This window comes from Crassostrea angulata, chromosome 1 (genome assembly GCF_025612915.1).
Source record: "Crassostrea angulata isolate pt1a10 chromosome 1, ASM2561291v2, whole genome shotgun sequence".
Classification (NCBI taxonomy): Eukaryota; Metazoa; Mollusca; class Bivalvia; order Ostreida; family Ostreidae; genus Magallana; species Magallana angulata.
Window position 1 is genome coordinate 39,542,101 of NC_069111.1, and position 22,787 is coordinate 39,564,887.

The 22,787-nt window shown below is 33.3% G+C and overlaps 1 protein-coding gene across 2 annotated transcripts; it reads left to right on the forward strand.

Moving 5' to 3' along the window:
* The first annotated feature begins 452 nt into the window (after nt 1-452).
* LOC128189458 (alkylglycerol monooxygenase-like) lies at nt 453-22,069 on the forward strand. Of its 2 annotated transcripts, none has more exons than XM_052861092.1 (11): nt 453-650; nt 9,955-10,082; nt 10,869-11,020; nt 11,172-11,275; nt 14,180-14,275; nt 14,975-15,107; nt 16,617-16,696; nt 18,218-18,352; nt 19,800-19,916; nt 20,136-20,218; nt 21,322-22,069. In XM_052861092.1, exons 1-11 carry the CDS (start codon nt 534-536, stop codon nt 21,512-21,514), a joined length of 1,338 nt encoding a protein of 445 aa, XP_052717052.1. In that variant the 5' UTR covers nt 453-533; the 3' UTR covers nt 21,515-22,069. The 2 variants fall into 2 exon arrangements, with proteins under 2 accessions (XP_052717052.1, XP_052717044.1); XM_052861084.1 differs by lacking the exon at nt 11,172-11,275 and adding an exon at nt 12,555-12,658.
* The last annotated feature ends 718 nt before the right edge of the window (nt 22,070-22,787 follow it).

Here is a 22,787-nt window from a genome sequence, read left to right on the forward strand (position 1 = left end):
TGTCCAATGTAACAAGATTTTACGAACGAATGTAGCTCCAGGCTTTTCTCTTATCATAATTTAGGTTTAGTTTACGTACAGAACCTTTTCAATAACGCATTTTCACAGGAGTTTGAAATCCGTTCATTGACAAATATTAAATCAACTTAATGTGCTACTTCCTTCACTATACTGATTTACATGTACAGTCATGTGCATGTACAGGTGTATATAAGTGATATTGTATTAAACAAGCTGGCCGCGATGGTATTGAATTCGAAGTCACAAAAGAGTATATGTTCTATACCCCCCCCCCCCCAAAAAAAAAAAATATAATTAAAAAAAAAAAAAAAACAACCAACAACAACAAACAAACAAACCAAAGAAACAAACAAACAATTAAAACGCTGACAACGAGTTCCATCCAGATAAATTCTGCTCGGGTTCGGGGAGCGAAATATTGTGAACAAGGTTTGTTTACTAATATTGCTTTCAGTTTTATTTTACTTTCGCAATGGTCAAAGTCCGTACTAGGATCAGCTGCCTGGGATAACATGGAAAGTAGCGTCTTGATGAAGGTATTCACTGGGTTAAGGAGACTTTTTTACGCTGTCTCTCCCAGCGAAACCTCGTTTCCTACTGTGGATGAAGTTCCTAAATATGTCGATGAGGTTAGTTGTGTAATTATATTTTCTTTTATAGAATTTTAACATCTGATGTATTCTCAATTTTCATAACCTATAAACCTCATTAATAGATTTTAATAACTGAACAAAAATAATGAAAATATAGATTTATTTCAATTATGTTTAAAGATTTGATAAGGATGTGATTTTGGTTTTTAAGAGGTGTGTCATAATTTTGTATATGCATTATGTAAAAATTTCAAATTCAGTATCTTCACTTAATCTAAATACTTTGGTGCAAGAGGAACATATATACAATATAAACATAAATACAAATTGTCAGTAGTATATACATGTATCTACATAGCTTAGTCATGCAGGAAATACATAGTAAAAAAGAACGTTTAACAAATTATATTTATTTAAAACTTTGGTATTAAAATAAAGGATTAGATCAGAGAAACAACTGAGGGGAAAAGACAGCATCGAAAATATTAAAAATAATTTCACACAATTTTCTCAGAGATTTAGAATTATATATGACATGAGTTCAGAGAAGTTTAAAACATTTTTCATGTAAAGATGTTTTTTCCTTATTTCTTCTAATGCCCATCATTCTGAAATAAAATGAAACTCATTACCGATGGGTCCTTTGTTACACAGTAAACATAGTCTCACGTGTAGAGGTGTACTAGTTATACCTTAATCTTTATGCTTGTTTCTACAGGGCAATGATGGTTTGATGAACGAAGTTTCATAAATTTTATTGTTAATTTTACAAGTAAATTATTGAGATACATGAACTTATCATAGCCAAAATTGGGTTTCAGAATTTGATACATGTACATATGACCTCAAGAATACCTAATTTATTTGGACAAATTGGTCTTTTAATCTCTGATTTATAGTGGCAGTAAACCATTTTGTATTGGCAAAATTTTGGTCATGTTAGATATATTGAAGTCCGAACAAGTTAAAAATTCGTTGGACACAAGCTAACCACTGATTATTATTGTAGCATTATTTTAATACTTTTCTATTTTTTATTTCATTTTATCCAGTAGATTAGTTTGTTTTCATTATTTTATGCGTATCCCTTAGCTTAGATTAATTGCTTTGTTAATCCTGACTGTGAACAGGTCATGGGGAGCAGTTAATTGCATTAGGAGGAGAGTGTTAGATAATAGATAGTGTGGGGAGCAAGGGGAGTAGTGATTTATAGTCTTTAGATTTATAGCTTAACCTTAGAAAAGTTCATGGGGAGTAAAGGAGGAGTGAGAGGAGTAATTGGGTATATATAGCCGGGATAATTAGAGAGGGTGAGAGAAGTGAGAGTAGAAATGTTTTGATTGTTTAATTGGATTTTAGTGCCTTTCATTCATTTACACGTATTTTGGATTTATTATGTGATTTTCATTTGGATTATATTTTATTCTACTTTTGGATTTTAAATAAACATTTGTATTTTTTTTAATTGCGTTTATCTTAAAGAAGAAATTAATTACTACAAAGATTTACATTACGCTACCAAACAGAAGGAAATTATGAAAGTGGATTAATATATAAAGCTCGGAAACGCTACAAATGGTGGCAGCGGTGGGATAAAACAATGTGATTATCCTATGGATTCAGTGATTCGTTGGATTTATTTGTAAAGATTTTATTGTAAACTACAATGGATGACAATGGATTTAAATTTGCAAAAGTGATGGATTACAGTGATTCTGGAGAATTAATATTCATTGGATTTATTCGTGTGGATCATCGAAAAGAGTGTCCAAATTGTTTTGCTATGTTCTTGAAAATGGAAAATCGTCATAAAATCTTTGCGGACAATGGAAAAATTATTAGTGAATTCTACAGATGTCCGTTTTGTAAGTGCAGGATCAAGGCACACAGTGATTAAACAGAGAAATATTTCAATTGGAATTTTGTGATGTGTTTTGTGAAAACGTCTGTGTTGAAAAATGGATGAAACTTCTTATTCTTTAATGGATATGGAAATGACAAATTGTGTCAGAACTCCGAAAAGAAGGACACCAGGATTATTTTCTAATTCAGGAAATACAAGTGTGAAACGAAGATTGGAGGATTCATTCGAGGATGAAACTGTGCAACATGGGAAACCTGAGGAGGAGAACTCAAAATGGAATTTCTCTGTGTTAATATGGATTCTACTATTGACCATTGTATGTGTTTTTGTTCTTGGATTATATCATTATTTTCCGGGATATATGTTTCTGTGCTTGACCAAGGAATTTCTTATTTCCTTTGGAATTGTTACCGTGTGTGCGTTGTTCATAAATGTGATTACGAAAATTTCTACAAATCCAAACAAACCTATTACTACACCAGAAATCTATGGCAATGGAAAAGAACGCAATCTTGGAACACCTTATTCAGGAACTACGCATCAAATTAATGTCAAACGTACTTTCAAAGGAGATGGAAATGAAATTTGGAGTGAATTCATCCGATATTTTGAAAATGTTGCTGTTCTTAATAACTGGAATTTGGATCACAGAAGACGGATTTTATTTACAACTTTCAGAGGCCAAGCTGAAACATATGCTTATGGATTACCAGAGGAACAGAGAAATGATTATGAAGAACTTGTTAAAGCAATGGACAACAGGTTTGGACATAAGGCAATGAAAGAGAGTTATGTTGCTGAGGCAAAATTTAGAAGGAAGAAAGAAGGTGAATCGTATAGAGATTTTGCCCAATGTCTGGAGGATTTGTATCGACGTGCACATCCTGAGAGCAGAGAGTATGTTCAAGAATGTAGTCTAAAAACATTTCTTGATAACTGTAGTGAAATGGAAAATTTTAGACTTGCAGTTAGAAGAACTCGTCCTAAAACTCTACAAGAAGCAGTAACCGCAGCAATGCAAGAGGATTGCATACGGATCAGTGAGAAACAAAACAAAGATCCTAGAATTTTCACGAAGCCTAGAGTTTTCCAGGTTAGCCAATGGAATGATGGAAATAACGATATTGACAACAAAAGATCAGGTGTGAAGAAGACATGCTATAGATGTAATTCTACACAACATCTTATTAGGAATTGTCCTGTCAACAGTAATTTGAAAACAGGCAGTGCAGTGGAAGGAGGCACACGATTTGGTAAAAAGCAGTTAAACAGCGGGAGACCGAGGCAGTAGGCCGTGCGTTGGTCGCTGATATGAATAGGCCTAGTACAGAACCAATCACTCACAATAATTTGCAAGTAGTTAATAACAGGGCTCATGATGAGGAACCGTGCAATTCTGATTATACGGTGGAAAAGCTCAATGAAAGTAAATATTGTGATGTTGAGAGGAAAACAGAGGTATGTGAAATTTTAATTCCAGGAAGAAAGGAATTTTTGATTAATGGTTTGATTCAGGGAACACCGTTAACATGGAAGATTGACACTGGAGCAAGGAAAACATTTATCAAGGAGGAAACGTTTTATAGCATTCCTGTGGATAATAGACCTGTACTAGAGCAAGTGAAAAGTAAATTTTTATCAGCTGATGGACGTAAACTGAAAATTTTGGGAACTGCTAAAATGATTCTTACTTTGAAGGATATTGATATTGAATTTCGTGTATTTGTTGGAGGAGTCACACATGATTTATTAGGAGAAGATTTTATTGTTAAGTTCAAATGTAATTGGAACTATGAACTTTGTGCTTTGAGTTTGGCTTATAATCAAGAAGAAGGTGCATATGTAAATGAAGTTTGTCCAACAAGGAAAATTTATAATTTGGATTCTGTTTCTATTCCTGGAAGACATGAAATTGTTGTGAGATCTGTGCTTAAGAATGCAAATGGAGAAATTGGAATTCCAATGCCGTTGACAGTTTTTGTGAATTCGTATAAACTAGGAGTTGCGAGAACACTTATCGATGCAAAGAATACAGAATTGTACATTCGTCTCTATAATCCAGGAGATCGTGAAATTACTGTACCAAGAAATACTGAAATTGCATTGTTTGTGCCAGTGACATATGTGAGTCAACCATTTTGTGACAAAGATGATATTGTAGCAGCAATTAGCAAGAGAGATACTCAAGAACTACCAGAGTATTTGAAACCAGTCTATGAAAATGGGATTGTGAATTTAAATTCACAGGAGTCTGAAAAGTTTAAGGAATTTCTCTATGAAAGGAGAAATGTGTTTGCTGACCCAGATGGAGTTTTGCAGAGAACTAGTGTTGGTGAGCATAGGATTAAGTTGAGTGATGGAATGCCGTTCAAGGAGGCGCCGCGGAGAGTTCCACTATTTAAGAGAGAGATTCTAGATCAAGAAATAGGGAAATTACTTGATCAGGGAATAATTGAGAAATCCAGCAGTCCATGGTCGTCGCAACTTGTTCTTGTACAAAAGAAGGATAAAAGTTGGCGAGTGTGCGTGGATTATCGTAGATTGAATGCAAAGACGATAAAGGATGCATATCCGATTCCTAGGATAGATGATAACCTGGATGCGTTGGCTGGATCAGTTTGGTTTTCGTCATTGGATTTGAATATGGCGTATCACCAAGTGCCTATGTCAAATGAGGACAAGGAGAAAACTGCCTTTGCTACACCAAGAGGAGGGTTATACCAATACAATGTTATGCCCTTTGGATTATGTAATGCTCCAGCGACTTTTCAGAGAATTATTGAGAGAACATTAAGTGGACTACAGTGGAATGTGGCTGTACTTTATCTAGATGATATAATTGTGTATGGGAAGAGTTTTGATGAGCATTTGGAGAATTTGAAAAAGGTGTTAGATAGACTGGATGGAGCTAATTTGAGGCTTAAGGCAAAGAAATGTTCATTTTTTAAGAAAGAAGTGTCATTTCTCGGATATGTTGTTTCTGAGACAGGAATCAAGACAGACCCTGCCAAAACTGAATCAATTAAAAAGATACCAACACCAAACAATGTCACAGAATTGCGAAGTTTTCTTGGATTAGTATCTTATTATAGGAAATATATAAAGGATTTTGCCAGTATTGCAAAATGTTTGCACTCTCTAACGAACAAAAACAACAAATGGATATGGACAGAGGAGTGTGATCGAGCTTTTGAAGAACTAAAGAAGAAATTACAAAATGCGCCAATTTTAGGATATCCAGATATTAATGATGGAAGTTTTATTCTAGACACAGATGCAAGTAATGAGGCCATAGGATGTGTTCTTTCACAAATTCAGAATGGAAGAGAAAAAGTTATAGCTTATGGAAGTAGAACGTTGAGCTCCGCTGAGAAAAACTATTGTGTAACCCGAAAGGAAATGTTGGCAGTGATTTACTTTGTGAAATACTATAAGCATTATTTGTTAGGAAGAGAATTTATCCTGAGAACGGATCACGGATCTTTAACTTGGCTTCATAAATTCAAAGAACCAGATGGACAAATATGCCGATGGTTACAACAATTAGGACCATATAACTTTACAATCATTCATCGGGCAGGAAAACAACATGCAAATGCTGATGCACTTTCAAGATTACCCAAAGAAGGATCAACTGAGGGATTGTGTAAACAGTGTAAAGAAAATCATAAAGATTATGACGGTGATTTTGTGACACGTGTGAAAGATCTGCGGGAAAATTCAAATGAGACCAAAATGACGAACGACATCATATGTGATATTTTTCAGCTATTCAATGTGACAAATGAAGAGAAAATTGATTCTGAGCCTAAGGAAGTAACAACTAAAAAAAAGAAGCAAAATCGTCCACGTCGCGCAAAACAACGAGAAATACCTGATTTACAACTTACTTATGAGGAAATCCGAAAACAACAAGAAAATGACACAGGAATTGGACCTATTCTTCAATTATTTGAAAAATATGGATCTGAGAATAAACCACCTACTAGTGAAGTGACAAGTTTTGACCCCGAGTGCAAATTTTGGTACAACAGATGGGAAATATTGGAGATATATCAACGTGTTTTGTGTATTAAGTGGGTTGAAATTGAAAATGTGAAATTAAGGATTTGTACACCAAAGAATATGCGTGACGTAGTGATGTGGTACCTACATGATTCGCCAGTTTCTGGACATCTTGGAATTCAGAGGATTATACGAAAAATGAATCAAAGTTCGTATTATTGGCCAAAAATTCGAGAATTTGTGACCGATTATGTGAAATCGTGTCATGTGTGCGAGGAAAGGAAAAACCCACAACGAAAAAAACGAAGCGCTATGGAATCATTTATAACTGGAGGACGTTGGGAAAGAATTGCAGCAGACATTGCTGGACCGTTTCCAAAATCTGAGAGTGGAAATGTGTATATTCTTGTGGTAGCAGATTACTTTACCAAATTTGTGGAAATATTTCCGATTCCAAATATGGAAGCCGAAACTGTAGCCAATGTTATATTCAAAGGATGGATTAAACGTTATGGATGCCCTTATGCTTTGCATACAGATCAAGGTCGACAATTCGAAAGTCAACTTTTTCAAAACTTGTGTTCATTACTTGGAATCCATAAAACCCGTACAACTCCGTTTCACCCAAGATCAGATGGAATGGTAGAAAGGTTGAACCGCACAATAAAGGATATGCTGTCAAAATACATTTCATTACATCAGAATGATTGGGACAAATTCATTGATGGAATTTCAATGGCTTACAACAGTACAGTGCATGAAACAACTGGAATAAGTCCATTCAGAATGTTATATGGATCAGAAATGGTGATGCCTGTGAATTTATTCTGTGATCAGGATAACAGTGTCATTAGTGATCAAATCAACTACCATAAATATGTCCGTGAGTTAAAACATGAATTAGAACAGTGTCATGAAGTTGCGAGGGAAGAAACAAAGAAAAACAGCCAAAATCAGAAGAGGCGTTACGATCTTAATGTGAAAAATATTAAGTATTGTGTTGGTGATACTGTGTGTCGTTTCCAACCACAACAGATACTAGGAACAAAACTTAAATTGGCAAGAAATTGGAGTGGACCGTGGATAGTGACTAAAAAACTTAGTGATGTGTTATACAGGATTCAACATTCTATTTATTCTAAACCTGTTGTGATTCATGCAGACAATCTGAAACCATTGCAAGTGAATAAAACTGTGTATTTGAAACTTCAGCGTATAATTCGCCAGTGTCCGGAAGGTGATTCTGATGTCATTATTCCAAATTTATATCCCAGTGATGAAGTGGCAGGAGAGAACAATGAAGACCATTCAGACATTAGTGAAAATTCTGAGAGCAAAACCACCTTGCCAGATACAGATAAGATGCAGAAATTACCGTTAGAGAGGAGCAGGGAGGAGAATGATGGACATTTGTCACCACCAAAACAGATGGAACAAAAGAAGACAAGACATGGCAGGATTATAAAAACCCCAACCCGATTCAGAACATAAACATTTGGATATGTACCCACAGAGATGTACCAATGTTTTGAATGTAACTTAACTTATAAATACAAAAGGAATTTACAAAGACATTTAGAAGAACGTCATTTTTCGACAAAGAAAATTTTCAAATGTGATATTTGTGGAAGAATTTTCACCAGGAATTCTAATCTTAAAAGACATTTCTTTAATCAACATAGTTTAACAGAAATTTTAGACGATTTAGAAGAGTTTCCCATTGAAACAGGATTAGTTGTAAATTCAACCATGGACTATCCCATCAACAGTGAACTTTATGAGGACATTTCGTCTGATGAAGAATCATTTGACAACGCTGAAGAATTTGTTTCCGAGTGTGAGGAAACATCCAACATTCCAACTTCAGAAATTCCAAAACCCGAAATTCCAACACCAGAAAGTTCAACACCAGAAATTCAAACATCTGAAAAGAAAAATTCGATGACCATTCAATTAATTAAGAAAACAGTGTCATATGAAGACGGAAGAACTGAAGTTGTGAAAGAAATTAACTTTTCTTACACAGAAGAAATGAGGGAAGTTTCTCCATATGAAGTATTTTCAAACTTTTTAAACGACTTTATGGATGAATCGTAAAACGTGCCAATTGTGATTTCTGACTCCATAAACTAATTCCGTAACCGGTTTTTTTTTTTTTTATTTGCTTAACCTGTCGACTTACCATGGAGTGACTTCTGTAAATAAACTGTAAACATAATGTGAAGAAAACCAAAATTATGAACTGTAAATATTTGTTCTTATAATGTTTTCGTAGCATTGTTAGATTTTTTTTCTTTTATTCTTGCTTATTTTATAAATGTATTATTTTTGTTTTTGATTTTTTTTACATATTTTTGTATATTGATTTTATGTTTGAAAGGCATATTTTATTCATGCGTATCATTTTTTAATTTGCATTTTTCTATTTTGAACGGTGTGCAAAATCTAAGTAGGGGGAAATGTAGCATTATTTTAATACTTTTCTATTTTTTATTTCATTTTATCCAGTAGATTAGTTTGTTTTCATTATTTTATGCGTATCCCTTAGCTTAGATTAATTGCTTTGTTAATCCTGACTATGAACAGGTCATGGGGAGCAGTTAATTGCATTAGGAGGAGAGTGTTAGATAATAGATAGTGTGGGGAGCAAGGGGAGTAGTGATTTATAGTCTTTAGATTTATAGCTTAACCTTAGAAAAGTTCATGGGGAGTAAAGGAGGAGTGAGAGGAGTAATTGGGTATATATAGCCGGGATAATTAGAGAGGGTGAGAGAAGTGAGAGTAGAAATGTTTTGATTGTTTAATTGGATTTTAGTGCCTTTCATTCATTTACACGTATTTTGGATTTATTATGTGATTTTCATTTGGATTATATTTTATTCTACTTTTGGATTTTAAATAAACATTTGTATTTTTTTGAATTGCGTTTATCTTAAAGAAGAAATTAATTACTACAAAGATTTACATTACGCTACCAAACAGAAGGAAATTATGAAAGTGGATTAATATATAAAGCTCGGAAACGCTACATTATATTTTTGTTGAAATGTTGTGAAAACAAATATCTGTACACAATATGCACAGTTTTGTTCTATAGGCTTTTGAGCAATTTTGCTTAATATGTTACAATTCTTGTAAAACATCAATTAATATGCATTGGATAACGCCCTGTTTCACCATATAACATAAATTTGAAGTTGTGCTTTTGAAATATTTAAATGTACACATTCAACAATATTTAAATTATCAATAAGGAGTGTTTTTGAGGATCTCCAAATAACAACAAATTTGCTAAATTGAATATGTCTAGTTTTCATTAGGCATTTTGTAGCACGCTGATCCGAGTAATAATTTGAAGCGTGTATTCACGTAATAAATAAACACCATATTCGAGCTCTCATGTTTTCCTGTGTGACGTCTTAAAAGTAAACTATGACTGTTTGATAACTAAAAGCTATTTCTTTCATCTAGGCTATACCATTCTTTATTGGCTTGGTTATTCTGGAAGTACCAATACTGTACTGGAAAGGGAAGAAACTTCCACGATTTAACGACAGCTTTAGTTCCCTGGCTAATGGTCTTCTTTCTCTGTTACACGGGTATGTGTCTCGTGATCATTTTCATTTCGATAACTTACTAATTATTATTAATACATTATGAAGTTCTGTGATATGAATTTAAAAAAACAACATAATTTCTGAAATTTTTTCATTGCTTTTTCCAATTTTACCGTTTGTAATGCTCTAATTTAAAATATTTCTAAGAAATTACCAACTTGTCGAGTTAGAAGCGAAATGAGGTGTTAAATATTTTGTATGTAAACAATTGTACTCGTGTCCTGTTTTTGTTGACATACTACTGTGCATTGTAGACTATGCCGTGCTTCCTTCAATGAGTTCCTTTAAATTCTACGTTAAGTTTTGAGCAAGTGTAATAGTGATATAATGATAATTCAGACCAAATGATATGCTGTACTATCTATACATCTTAATTAATATTCCTGATTCTGTAAATGAAGGAAGCTGCATTTCTTACAATCCATAAATCATCTAAAATAAACGGTCAATCTCGCTTCTACCACCTCAAAAAAAAAAACAACAACAAAAACGAATAAACAAGCAAACAAACAAACAAACACAAAAAAAAACACTCAAACAACAAGATAACCCGAACAAACAACTTTGTGGTTCCGAAGATGTACAAAGTGTAGGAAATGTGTTGTCATTCATTTTAGATAAACTTTATTGTGAATTTTTTCGACAATATGCATCGAGATAATTTTATGTTAACAGTTACGCAGATGAGGGTTAATGTAAAAAGCAGTTTTGATAGGTTTTGTGTATGTATTGTATAATATATATATACTCTAGTTTGATCTTTGCTAGGCTCCTTTTCCGGTCAGTGGAGCTGACGACTTACGTGTGGGTTTATGAACGCTTCAACGTGATTAATCTCCCCTGGGACAGCGCCTGGACCTGGTTACTAGGCTTCATAGGCGTGGACTTCGGCTATTACTGGGTACACCGCTGTGGACACGGTAACTCTCTCTCTCTCTCTCTCTCTCTCTCTCTCTCTCTCTCTTTCTCTCTCTCTCTCTCTCTCTTTCTCTCTCCTCTCTCTCTCTCTCTCTCTCTCTCTCTCTCTCTCTCCTATACATGTATACAATCAATGTCATCGTTTACGTGTAGAGGTCAACCTGATGTGGGCGGGGCATCAGGTTCATCACAGTTCGGAGGACTACTATCTGGTCACCGCCCTCAGGCAGTCGGCCCTGCATATGTATACTGGATGGGTAAGAAATACAGTGCGATGTTCTGACAATCCAAGCTAGAGTTATGCCGCTTCCATTAGCACGCATTAGGCCTATTGAAATCATCAATTGTCCTAGACTTAGTTATTCTCGCAAGACCTCTTTTCATATTATTGTCCTTTATCTAAGTCTTTCGATAATATACATGTAACACACATCACATTATAAACATTTGATCGTGTATTCATATAAAGTTTTATATTAAATGAACAGTTCCCTTTACATCTACATAAAATTTATCTAAAGTTTACATTTGAATGTGTCATTTGGACTTCTACAATACATGTACATGTAACTACGCATGTAAAATTTTGCATAGAGTGATTATACTCTTTCAAAATGAATACGAAGGTTATCATATGTATATACCAGACATTATGATATTATTTCTGTACAGCAAATACGACAATTGCATTCAAATGTTGAATATAATACATGTACAAACAAAGGGACAATAGCTTGATACAGTAGTTTCCTGCTTATTAGTGTGAAATTAGCAGTCATTTAATTCCCAGCGTACCTTGTTGTTTGACTGATGAATGTACCTATAAAGGGTGTTTTAATTGGACGTTTTTTATCGATTTTTCTTTTCCAATTCCAAAGAGCAGAAGAATAAAATAATATTTCATTGCTTACTTTGGAGGAAATTAGCATGTTTTATTATAGAGATACCGCTTGAACAGTCTTTTCGACCACTTAATTACTTTGATATGAAATTTCAGGGGGATACTGCTTCCACCGCCTATTCCACTTAAATTGCTGGTTTGAATTTATTTACATACAATATTTTAAAAATTGATATCGTTTGAAACAAACATGAAACTTACATAAAACATTTGAAGCACATAAACAAGATATCGATTGCCAATTTATTACTTAGTAGTACATGAAGACAAGACCCCCATCGCCCCCCCCCCCCCCCCCCCCCCCCACAAAAACCCCCGATTTAGCTAGACCCCTGGGTTGTTGAGTCTCCTTTTGATAGGAATTTACACAAAAACCACGTTTTATAATGGGTAAACTTTTAAAGGTTGCTGGGTTTTGAACACATTGAACGCGTTTAAGAGATGAAATATTATAAGAAATACTGAATATCACAGGACTATTTCTGATGACGAAAAAAGTACGCGTTCAGCATAAATAGACACCTAGTGCCATGTTCTTGTGCATTGTGTCCAGCGTAACTTCCAGAGTTGTTTGTAAAATAACCCAGCGGTATGCTTGCCATGAAATAAGAAGTGTTTCTCTCTTTATCATGTAGAAGTAAACATTATCTGGGCTGCCCACCAAACTCATCACAGTTCTGAAGACTACAACCTTACCACTGCACTCCGACAATCTTGTGTCCTTCGTTATATATCCTGGGTAAGGCGACATAAAAATACCTTGAACATTGTCCATTATCTAGGCTACATATATATCTGAGGTCAGGGCATTCATAGACTTTCAGTTTAATAATGAATAGATAAATGTCAAGATTGTAATTGTGTGTACATGTATTTATGATAATATTTTTATCTCGTTTGTCCGAAAAATAGGACATGACGGCGATCAAAACTTTCATTTTACCATCACAAATTCATACAAAAAATTGTCTTTGCAATGACAAAGCAAAAATGAATATCGTATTGTCTCGATCTTTCTTTAATTAACAATAACTTTACTGAGATTAACTTCGTATATTGATTCAATAAGTACTACTCACTCCCACTGACTGCTTTATCACGTGACACTTTCTTGAACCACGCCTACGGACCCGTCAATCAGATACTGTCGGAACGTTATAATAAATAAAAATAAAAGTGATTTTTTAATTAATTTTGGATGTCAAGTTTACCAAGACACATTTTATGACGTCATATAATCAGATCATTCTACGTATCTTATCTTGTTGTAACTATAATATCTACATGTTCATTGATTACCGTGATACCCATAAAATTTTCTAGATACGGATATACAAATCAGAACTCGTTTATCAATTTCCATTTTTCTACGCACTTTACTTCCATTAATTGCACTGCCCTTTCTTTTATATGTATGGATAGCATTATTAAACTGCTTGAAGTTTAAATTGAATCCAAGAGAAATGCCAAGTAGAAAAAGTGAAGCAAAGAAAAATATATAGATATATGACATTTTTACATTCCAGTCAGCTGAAGTTTCTGATTCTATAATGCCACTGTGACGGTTATAAAGGCCACGGTGATAAATGTTGAATGGAGGAGAAATATCAGTTTGTTTATGTGTTTAGGTTTATCATTAGCTGTAAAGAGGTTAGCATTTTTGTTGCTGATAAAAGTGGTGAACTCGTCAAATGATGCTTAATAAATGGATAAAATTCCATGAATTAAACTTGCTTTTTGTATGTTTTACAATGTATACGTATATGCAATGTAAATTACGGCAACGAATAAGATTCAATATTTATATTTTCCAAATATGACAAATGTATCTTTATCTTTATATTAAAGTCCTTTTCTTACAACTAATAGAAAAAAGAACAAAAGAGCATTAACTACACCAGGTTCTGTTCATTAGACAATTCACAAGTTTTCCTGAAGGCTTGGTAAAGTTATTAATGCCATCCTCAGAAGGCATACTGTACATACCCGACTTTTTGAAGTTAATCATTACATGCACGTATTACACCCAGATGAATTAAATCGAGAAAAGCATATTCTTTACTTTAAGAATTGTTGTGGATGTAATTACTATAACATAAGGCTCCAAAGAAAACTTCAATTACAGGTATCCAATTTCAATAGGATTTCAAAGAGCAAACACAGGGGCTCCTAGAAGTTTAATGATTCTGAAGTCTTTATAGCTATGTAATTACCACTTACAATTGATTTGGGTTTGTTATGTTGTGCCTTTTTTCTTTAGATGTTTTACCTCCCACTTGCTATCGTGATGCCGCCTTCAGTCTTCTTGGTTCACACACAGTTCAACCTGTTGTACCAGTTCTGGATTCACACGGAGGTATTATAACCTCTAGTATATGAATAGCAAAGTATCATTGCATGATGGAGGAAATATATTTTTATAAACATGATATAGAGAAGAGCATTCTACATGTACACTATATCATTATGAAAGCTCTTTTGACAACTTTGACTTAAACCAAATAGAGTTAAAATAATGTTAAACCTAATCGTGACAAATCAAATATTGAATGTAATTATTGTCATAACCAAAGTTATGATTAATCTTTCATGCAGAAAAATTTATCTTCTATTAAAAGTTCGCCATCAAGCATGTTTTCACGTGACTGTAAAAGTGGTAATTTACGCGTGCGGAAAATTTACACTAATTACGTGGTACCATGAAATACGCGTAATATACCCCAGCGCGTATGGTAAAAAAAATCAAAATTTTAGTGTGTTAAATCAAGCATCGGCGAATTTAATACCAAAGCGTTTTGTTTGACTATAGAAAACGCGTACTTTACCGCCGGCGTAAATAACCACTAGTAATCTTACAGATATTGAATTATCAAACTGATTTAAACTGGCAAAAACATGTTGTCAAATCAGTCAGAAGATGCAATCCCCCTGAGGTTTTGTATCAAAAGCATCGCATTATGATTGATAATTATTTTTTCCGACCGATAAAGATATTGTCAATAATAGTTAATGTAAGAAAAAAGTAACCACTACATGTATTCTTTTGTTTCATTAGACTGTAGACTCTCTGGGGCCTCTAGAGTGGATTCTGAACACACCAAGTCACCACAGAGTTCACCACGGTAGAAACCGATACTGCATTGATAAGAACTATGGAGGAACGCTGATTGTATTTGATAGGATCTTTGGTAAGAAATCGACCATCTTCGATTCTGTTTGCCAAATTACCAAAACGTTTTCAATTCATTATTGGCACTGACATGAGACAACAAGCCTTCGAATAAAAGAAAAAATAGGTGTTTACGTCACTTACGATAACGTCATCTGATAATTAAATTAAACTAGATTCGTGACATTTGTCTGTCAATTTTAGTATTTTAGCTCAGCTCTCAAATTAATTGTATCTATTCATATTAGGCTAGTGCTTTCCAAACCAATCATGAAATCAATCATAATAAACCTTTCACAACTGATTGTTTTCTATCAGGGAATGAAGAAAAGAAGTTAAAGATCCTTTAAATAGATTTGATATATATTATTTCTTCACTTAGGGCAGGTATATGTTAGTTTGAGAGTTACTGCAATGCTGTTGCTTTGCAATATTAATAAGTATTCCACCTGCAATATGTATGGCAACGATCCTCTCAAATTGACGTTTTAACCCTATTTTATCCATATTTCAAAGACCGTGTAGTGTGCGACAGAGTGTTCAGGTTCTGTTCGTCATCTAGAGCAAGATTTTTCGGCTTGCACGCTTATAGGAAATTGTGTTCCGCAGTAGTTCAAATCCTGGCCGGGGCGGAGATGAACCTTCAGTATCTAGTGAATTTCATAAAGACATATATTTTTTATTATACCCCACTTGGAAACCTACGCTAATAATAATATTTGAACACTACGTACAAAACCAAAGAATATACAAGACGCCTTCAAGCGGGAATCATAAAACGCATGAAATGCTATGTTATATGAGTAATAATTCAAATTTTGATACCCCTCTACCTAAAAGCCAGGATGATGCCCCAATGGTAAAAAAGTTTTGCGTAGAAATAATAAGAAAGAGAAAGTTGATATGTTGTACAGGTAAGCGTCGTGGCCCATTAGCGTTATTATTTGTAATTCCTTGACTATATGAATACCCATTGATCGTTTTTGCTAGATTAACTAATTAGACTTAGTGCAAAAAATTAATTTCACAAATCAATCCATCATGCATGCTATGAAATTACAAAACGATTCAACTATTCAGGTTCATTCTGTTTCCATGCCATGGAGCCGAAATCATTTGGCAATTATCATTTTCAGGGTGAACAGAGACAAAGTGTTATTACCTAGAAATGCTATAAAATGATTTAAATGCTTGACGCAAACATAACCATTCGTCGTTAAGATGGCTGTGTTAGATAATAGTGTGTGATTTCCATCAAGCTTAATTCTCTTGTTTACAGGTCAGCTGATTAGACTCCAGATCGGCCAAAATTGTTTCTTTATCGGTTCGTTCTCTTGCTTAAATAGAATATATATCAACTGGAACAAAGATCATGTCATGAAATCGACAAAAAACACTTTGTTTCTCATTATGCTAGGACCTGTGCTTCAGTGCATGGTAACCTATATCATTCCAATCTAGCATAAAGTTTGAATATAGTCTGAAACGTTCGATAGCTAAATTAAAAATCATTATCTCTCTGTTATAGGTACTTTTGCAAAGGAGCAGGAAGAAGTCGTATATGGACTAGTCCACCCTCTGACGTCATGGGACCCCATAAATGCCCAGGTAAGGAACCCAAAAGAAGGACAAATGTTTGCGGTGTTTTTTTTTTCAGTTTTAAATGTCTTTGATGACTGAGGTGTGATTTTTGATAACACAACTAAAATATTTAAGCAGGCATTGTATTAATCCAAACTATAGAACTCCATGTTAAATGCAGTTTTGTTAAAGGTTGTAGACGTTTTATTTTTATTTTTTTTTTTTTTTTTGCAATCAAGACTTTGAATTCATTACAAATTAACACCAGAAATCCTTTCAATAAATAAAATGACAAAACTAAATTAATAGATTTAGAAATTGCGCCCATTTAAATCTTTTTAAGGTGGTATGGGACATCTGTCGATATTAATGTTGGTTAAAGTATATTATGATTAAAATACTTTCACCGGTTTAAAAAAAAGTTTTACGATTTTTAGCCAAAAATAGCCTTTTGAAAATATTTGGAGAGGGAAAAATTGTGAAAACCCCCGAGCGGGATTCGAACTCATGACTTTCAGATTCGTAGTAAACCCTCTTAACACACTGCGCTACACTGTTAGGTGACTATGTTAATTTAAGAAAAAATTACTCAGATAATTACACCAAGTCTTAATTTTGTTTTTTATTTCGATAAACAATACCTCACAACATGGAGATGTCCCATACCACCTTAATAGCAACCTTTTTAAAAAAAAAATTAAGATTTTTGTAGAAACACATCTTCTGTCTGATGCAAAACAATGATCAAGTTATACAGCAATAATTCAGGTCTCCTGAAAGTACATGTAGGTTAATGCCCTTGGTTTGCAAATCATTAGTAGGCATAGAATAGTATACAATTATTAAATGCTTGAGCAGTCAATAAACCCGAATATTTTTCCAGGTGCAGGGAACAGCTCAGTATGATCAATAGATCATACTGAGCTTTTCCCTGCACCAAGGGAAAAAATTCGGGCTTATTGACTGTTCAGGCATTTAATAATTGTTTTATTACCTAATTCCGTTACTAGTAATATGTGTTCACAATTCTTTATTACAGAATTTTATACCATTATGCATTATTATCATTGTTAATTAATACCAAGATGACCTAAAAGATAAATTTTAAGAACAATATTAAAATAAACATAATAAAGTTATCTTTTACTTTTGTAGCAATTAAACTTTTTCCAAAATACGTTGCCGGTCCAAAAGATCGCAGTCTATTGACCGGCGCTTCAATAGACCAAAGTCTATTGACCGGCGGTCTAATAGATCGCAGTCTTTTGACCGGCAGTTCAATAGATCACTTTCAAACCTGAATACACATACAAAATAGATGAAAATATTTAATCTGTAATAAAACAACAAAATCCCTTTTGACTATGTAATAAAAGGTACTACAGATTGAAGAAGCTCAACATTTTCAAACATAGCAAAGGGAGTGAAAAACATGTATGCATATATAACCGGAAATATAAATAAACGGATAGAAGTGGTCGATATGGCATTGTATTATATCATGTGTCTGCAGGTCTGTTTGTCAGTATATTTATCATTTTATTGTAGATCTGTCATCTTCAGTACATGTGGGACGTATTCAAAGAAACAGAAGGATTGGGTAATAAACTAGCAGTGATTTGGAAGGGACCTGGCTGGGCTCCGGGTAAGCCCCGGACTGGGCTTATTGAAGATATACCGGATGTAAGGCTTTGATCTTGTGAATTAGGTTAATCATATTTCAATGTTATTCCTGCGTCTTTGTAAAAATCGCCCTCACGTTTCTTTTCATATATGTAGTAGGTAATTGTACTCTTGGATAATACTAATTTATGACGTCCGCGAATATTGATAGGAATTTCAAGTTTGATACGAACCATGTTGCATCTAGAGAATACGAGGAGTGCCCGAAACGATGAGGCCTCAAATGAACCATGAGGCTTTTTAGTAACCAATAAACTCTTTGCAAATCCTCGGAGATTTTTCGATAGCTCTTAATGGCCCATTTTGTAGTTTTTATATTTTGATAGTTGTACAAAACGTCCAGATAAATTCAAATCAATGCATATCAACAAAATATTTCTATTGGAGAACTTTGAATGCGGACATTGGAAACAAATTTAAGACCCCTTCACTTACAGCGGAAGGGAACACCGGTCCCTCAGCTGAATTCTTATAGTTTGCCAAATGATTTTATAAAACTGGTCATTTTTATAACGATTTATGTTTGGAGGAGATGTTTTTCAATTTTTGCCGACTTATGTACACTCAGTGCCGTTCTGATTAATAACATACCAAAGTAAAATGATTCAAACGCATCCAAGTAGGCGAAAAATCTTGCATAAATATTATTTTTCTATCCTGTCAAAATCTCTTAAATAATTTAAAGATGCCAACAATTTGTATCTATGGAAAGAAACGCGAATACTAGACTAAGTGCTTCAGCAAATAAATTGAAACATTAAAAAAACGACGTGGGCTATGAAAAATTAAAACGCATTCATTTCCGTTCATTGTTCTTGGCAATAGTTCCTGGAAAAAAAAATAACAACACTTATCAAACATTTCAGAGTGTATTTGCAAAAGAATACGTTTCGCGAAATATCGCGAAAATTTCGTGTATTATCGCAAAAGTTTCGCGTTTTGCATATATTTGCAAAATCCCTCTTTATTTTGCAAAATTTATAATCTGTTCTCGATAGTTACACGTATATTCAAAAATAGTTTAGGTAATTGTTAATGAAATGAACTTTATGAGCTTTCTGTGTTTTTAACCAAAAAATTAAAAAGTAATCAATTTTTCTAACAGTACAGTAATTGTACACGTGTTCATTTTAAGCAAATAAAATGTAAAAATGATCCAGTAATATGTCATATGATAAAGGTAAAGGAACTTTTTAACACTGGTCTACGCTTTTACGTATCTATCGTCATGTACATTTAATCGCGTGGTTAAAATATCGGGGCAGTCGGTAACGTTAAAAATTTTTCGTAATGTTTCCGAACACATGTAACAAATGCGCATTTAGATAGATAGATAGATAGATAGATAGATAGATGGAAACTTTGATGCTTTAACATTGATTTACATCTACAAATGACCTTGATATATAATTATAGATAAACTACTCTTTCACTTTTTCTTACATAGATCCATGCCCCTCAACCGAAATTTGACCGGAAGTTACCTTTGTGGACAAACCTATACATCTGGACACACATGCTACTCCTTATCGTGTTCTATGGTATCCTTGGTCATTACAAATCGGTAAGATTCTGGGGCTTTACAATGATTTTCAGTCTTTATCCTAGGGTAATGTTTCTTTAGTTAATCAGTTTATGTATTTATCTTTGTTTCTAAGAATATACATGCATGTATTGGTAATACTAGAAAGTTTTGTTAACCTTGTCATTTATAATAAAACTTTTATTAATAAAAATTGTTGTGGTAATATTTCATCCACGTAATCGACCGGGTGTTTTTTAGGAACTTTCGCCATATATAACGCTGGGTGGAGTACTTTTCATCATCTTTACATTATCTAGTTTCGGTGCTCTTTATGACCACAGGTAGGTTGAAAAGTACTTTCCTTGTTTCATTCTTTGAAGAAGGTTGTCTTGAATTTACGATGTAATTATTCCCGTACATTTATCAATATCTGCATGCTATGGAGAATGAACTTTGATGGAAACACAAAGGATCTTGACTCGCTTAAGGAGGGCGAAACGTAATTTATTAATGTTTATCTTTCATTAGTCGTACTTAGTTTAGATTGTGTATAACAATGACATTAAAAGGATAGCTATGCAACTTAAACTTGCTCCAACGCTTCAATGACCGGGTTTTTTAAAGCCTTTTTTTCAATATTGAGCGATGGATAAAAAATATTTCATATCATTGTTCCCAGCTGGTAACTGTATCTAAGAAATTCAAACATTAAGTGTTTTGTCTTGCTTAAAAATTGCTCGCAATAATTAAGTTTTTGGTGATAGAAGTTTTCAGGAACAAATTACAATATCCTTGCCAGGTTCAAAATTAATTTTAAAAAATTCTACCTACGTTGCATTAAGTCATTTTCGTTCAGAACCGATACAGATGCATTTAAATTAACTTTATGAATTTTGATTGTTTTTTTATAAAACAAACGTATTTTATATGGCTTACTCCAATAACAAAAGCCCGTCCATTATGCTTCGCTTACGACCCTTGGGTCTCCTGCTAGCTTTATCGATTTGGAAGTAAGGAATGGAATATAAAATCCCATTTCATTATATGAAATAGATGTTTATTTATGGCGAATATTATGACGTAGATGACAATTGGTGGTCTTTTCATTTCTGCTGAAACTTGCCTAAAGGAAAGGATTAAATAAGTGACTAGGGAAATTTGTTAATTTGTATGATTTCCACAGTTCTTGACACGAGTTACACAGTATATATTGATTCATTAATAATGTCGTTGGTCAATGTTGAAATTTATAATTCAAGGTTTTATTGTACTGAAATAATTAAACAAGGTAATTCAGCATTCAATCGATAGCTCTCTTCAGATCCTTGGTCATTAGCGCCGTCATTTGCCACGAACGTCAAAGAATGTTTTATATAAAATAGAATACTCATAAACTATCTTCGGTAGTGAAACATTTCCATTCATGATTTCTTTTCCTATTCAGACCACGGGCTTCTCTACAGGAGCTCCTCCGCTGCGGTATCTTCCTTCTGATTGTTAGAGTGTTAGCTGCACCTACGCTTCTCTCTTCCACTCGTGGACTCGCCTTAATAGCCGTCTATTTGACGTCTTTTGCTATATGGGTTTTTGTTTGTGTTCGACAATTTTCGGTAAAAATTAAACCCAAATCTTCTTAAAGAAGTTGATGTTTATATGGAAGACTGTGGTATACATGTTGAAATATTGATTAATCTGTAGATTTAGATTTCTGTATTCTTTTCTCCATTTACTTTTCATGTACAAGTTAATGATATTATATTTGGTATGTACAATCATTTATGTTTTAGATGTACATTGTTTGCAAATATGAAGGATAATTATCAGACATTTTTTACCAGTTGACAGTTTAGTGACAGATATATGTATATTAAATGTTTGTAAGAGTTTAGATTCAGATTTAACACTGAATCTCATATAAGTTATATGTAAGTAAATCTATCTCATTTACTTGACATGCATAGTTTGCCAATAAAGCAAACTTATAAGATGGTTCACAACTTGAATAGCTCTACGTCATTAAATAAATAATTTTATGCCTTTTAACTTTTTTATGCTCGAATATTGATCCATGAAGTTGATGTGAATATAGGAATCACGAGAATACGACAAGGAAAAGAGTTGAATTGAATTGTATATACATGGAGATAGAATTAAAGTATATACATAAATAAAATAAATAATATCAACCTAAATTCTGTTCATTATTATGGTTTGTTCCTATACATTCTCAATGTTTCAAGGAGATTCTCATGAAATTTAGACTATGTCATCAAATAATGATGGCTTCTCATTGTAGATTTTTTTTAATATGAAAAGAACCTTGAATTTTGGATAAAAATAAAGGTAGAATCTTTATAGACAGTCATAAATGCCATTTATCATTCATGTTTTTTTGCAACTTTTTATCTCCAAAATTAAAACGACTGCAAATTTTGCAAATATATATATATATATATATATATATATATATATATATATTCCTTCGATGATAAATATTAGGTTAAAATTTATTTTGTTTAATTCATTTTGATAGTGATTATTATTGTGTATTTGTTATTCTTATTAACTGTAATTCTGTATATTGTTATTATTGTAATGTAAAATCAAAATTTGATAATAAAAATCTTAATTTAGGTTAAAAGTTTTAAAAATAAATTTAAAAATGGAGTAGTGCAATAACATTTTTTAAACGGTATCACGCCTGATGTGTGTATAGGTACAGGCTCAAAAGTTGCCCGTTCTTAGGACCAGTCGTTACGCAATGTAAAGAAAGCCTTGTAATAACGAGAAAAAGTACATTTGTCAGTTTTTCTCTGATATTTTGGTTGATGCTATTTAAAGCGTGACATCAAATTCTGTTAATAAGATACCACCGATATCATTTCAGCCTTAATATTCTTTTCAATGATT

Bases quoted from the DNA above. Each gene is read 5' to 3' on its own strand.
- LOC128189458 (XM_052861092.1), top strand. From the start codon at position 534: ATGGAAAGTAGCGTCTTGATGAAGGTATTCACTGGGTTAAGGAGACTT. The intron at 11,021-11,171 runs GTAACTCTCTCT...GTTTACGTGTAG, and splicing joins GGTACACCGCTGTGGACACG to AGGTCAACCTGATGTGGGCG. The intron at 19,917-20,135 runs GTAAGATTCTGG...GGTGTTTTTTAG, and splicing joins TCCTTGGTCATTACAAATCG to GAACTTTCGCCATATATAAC.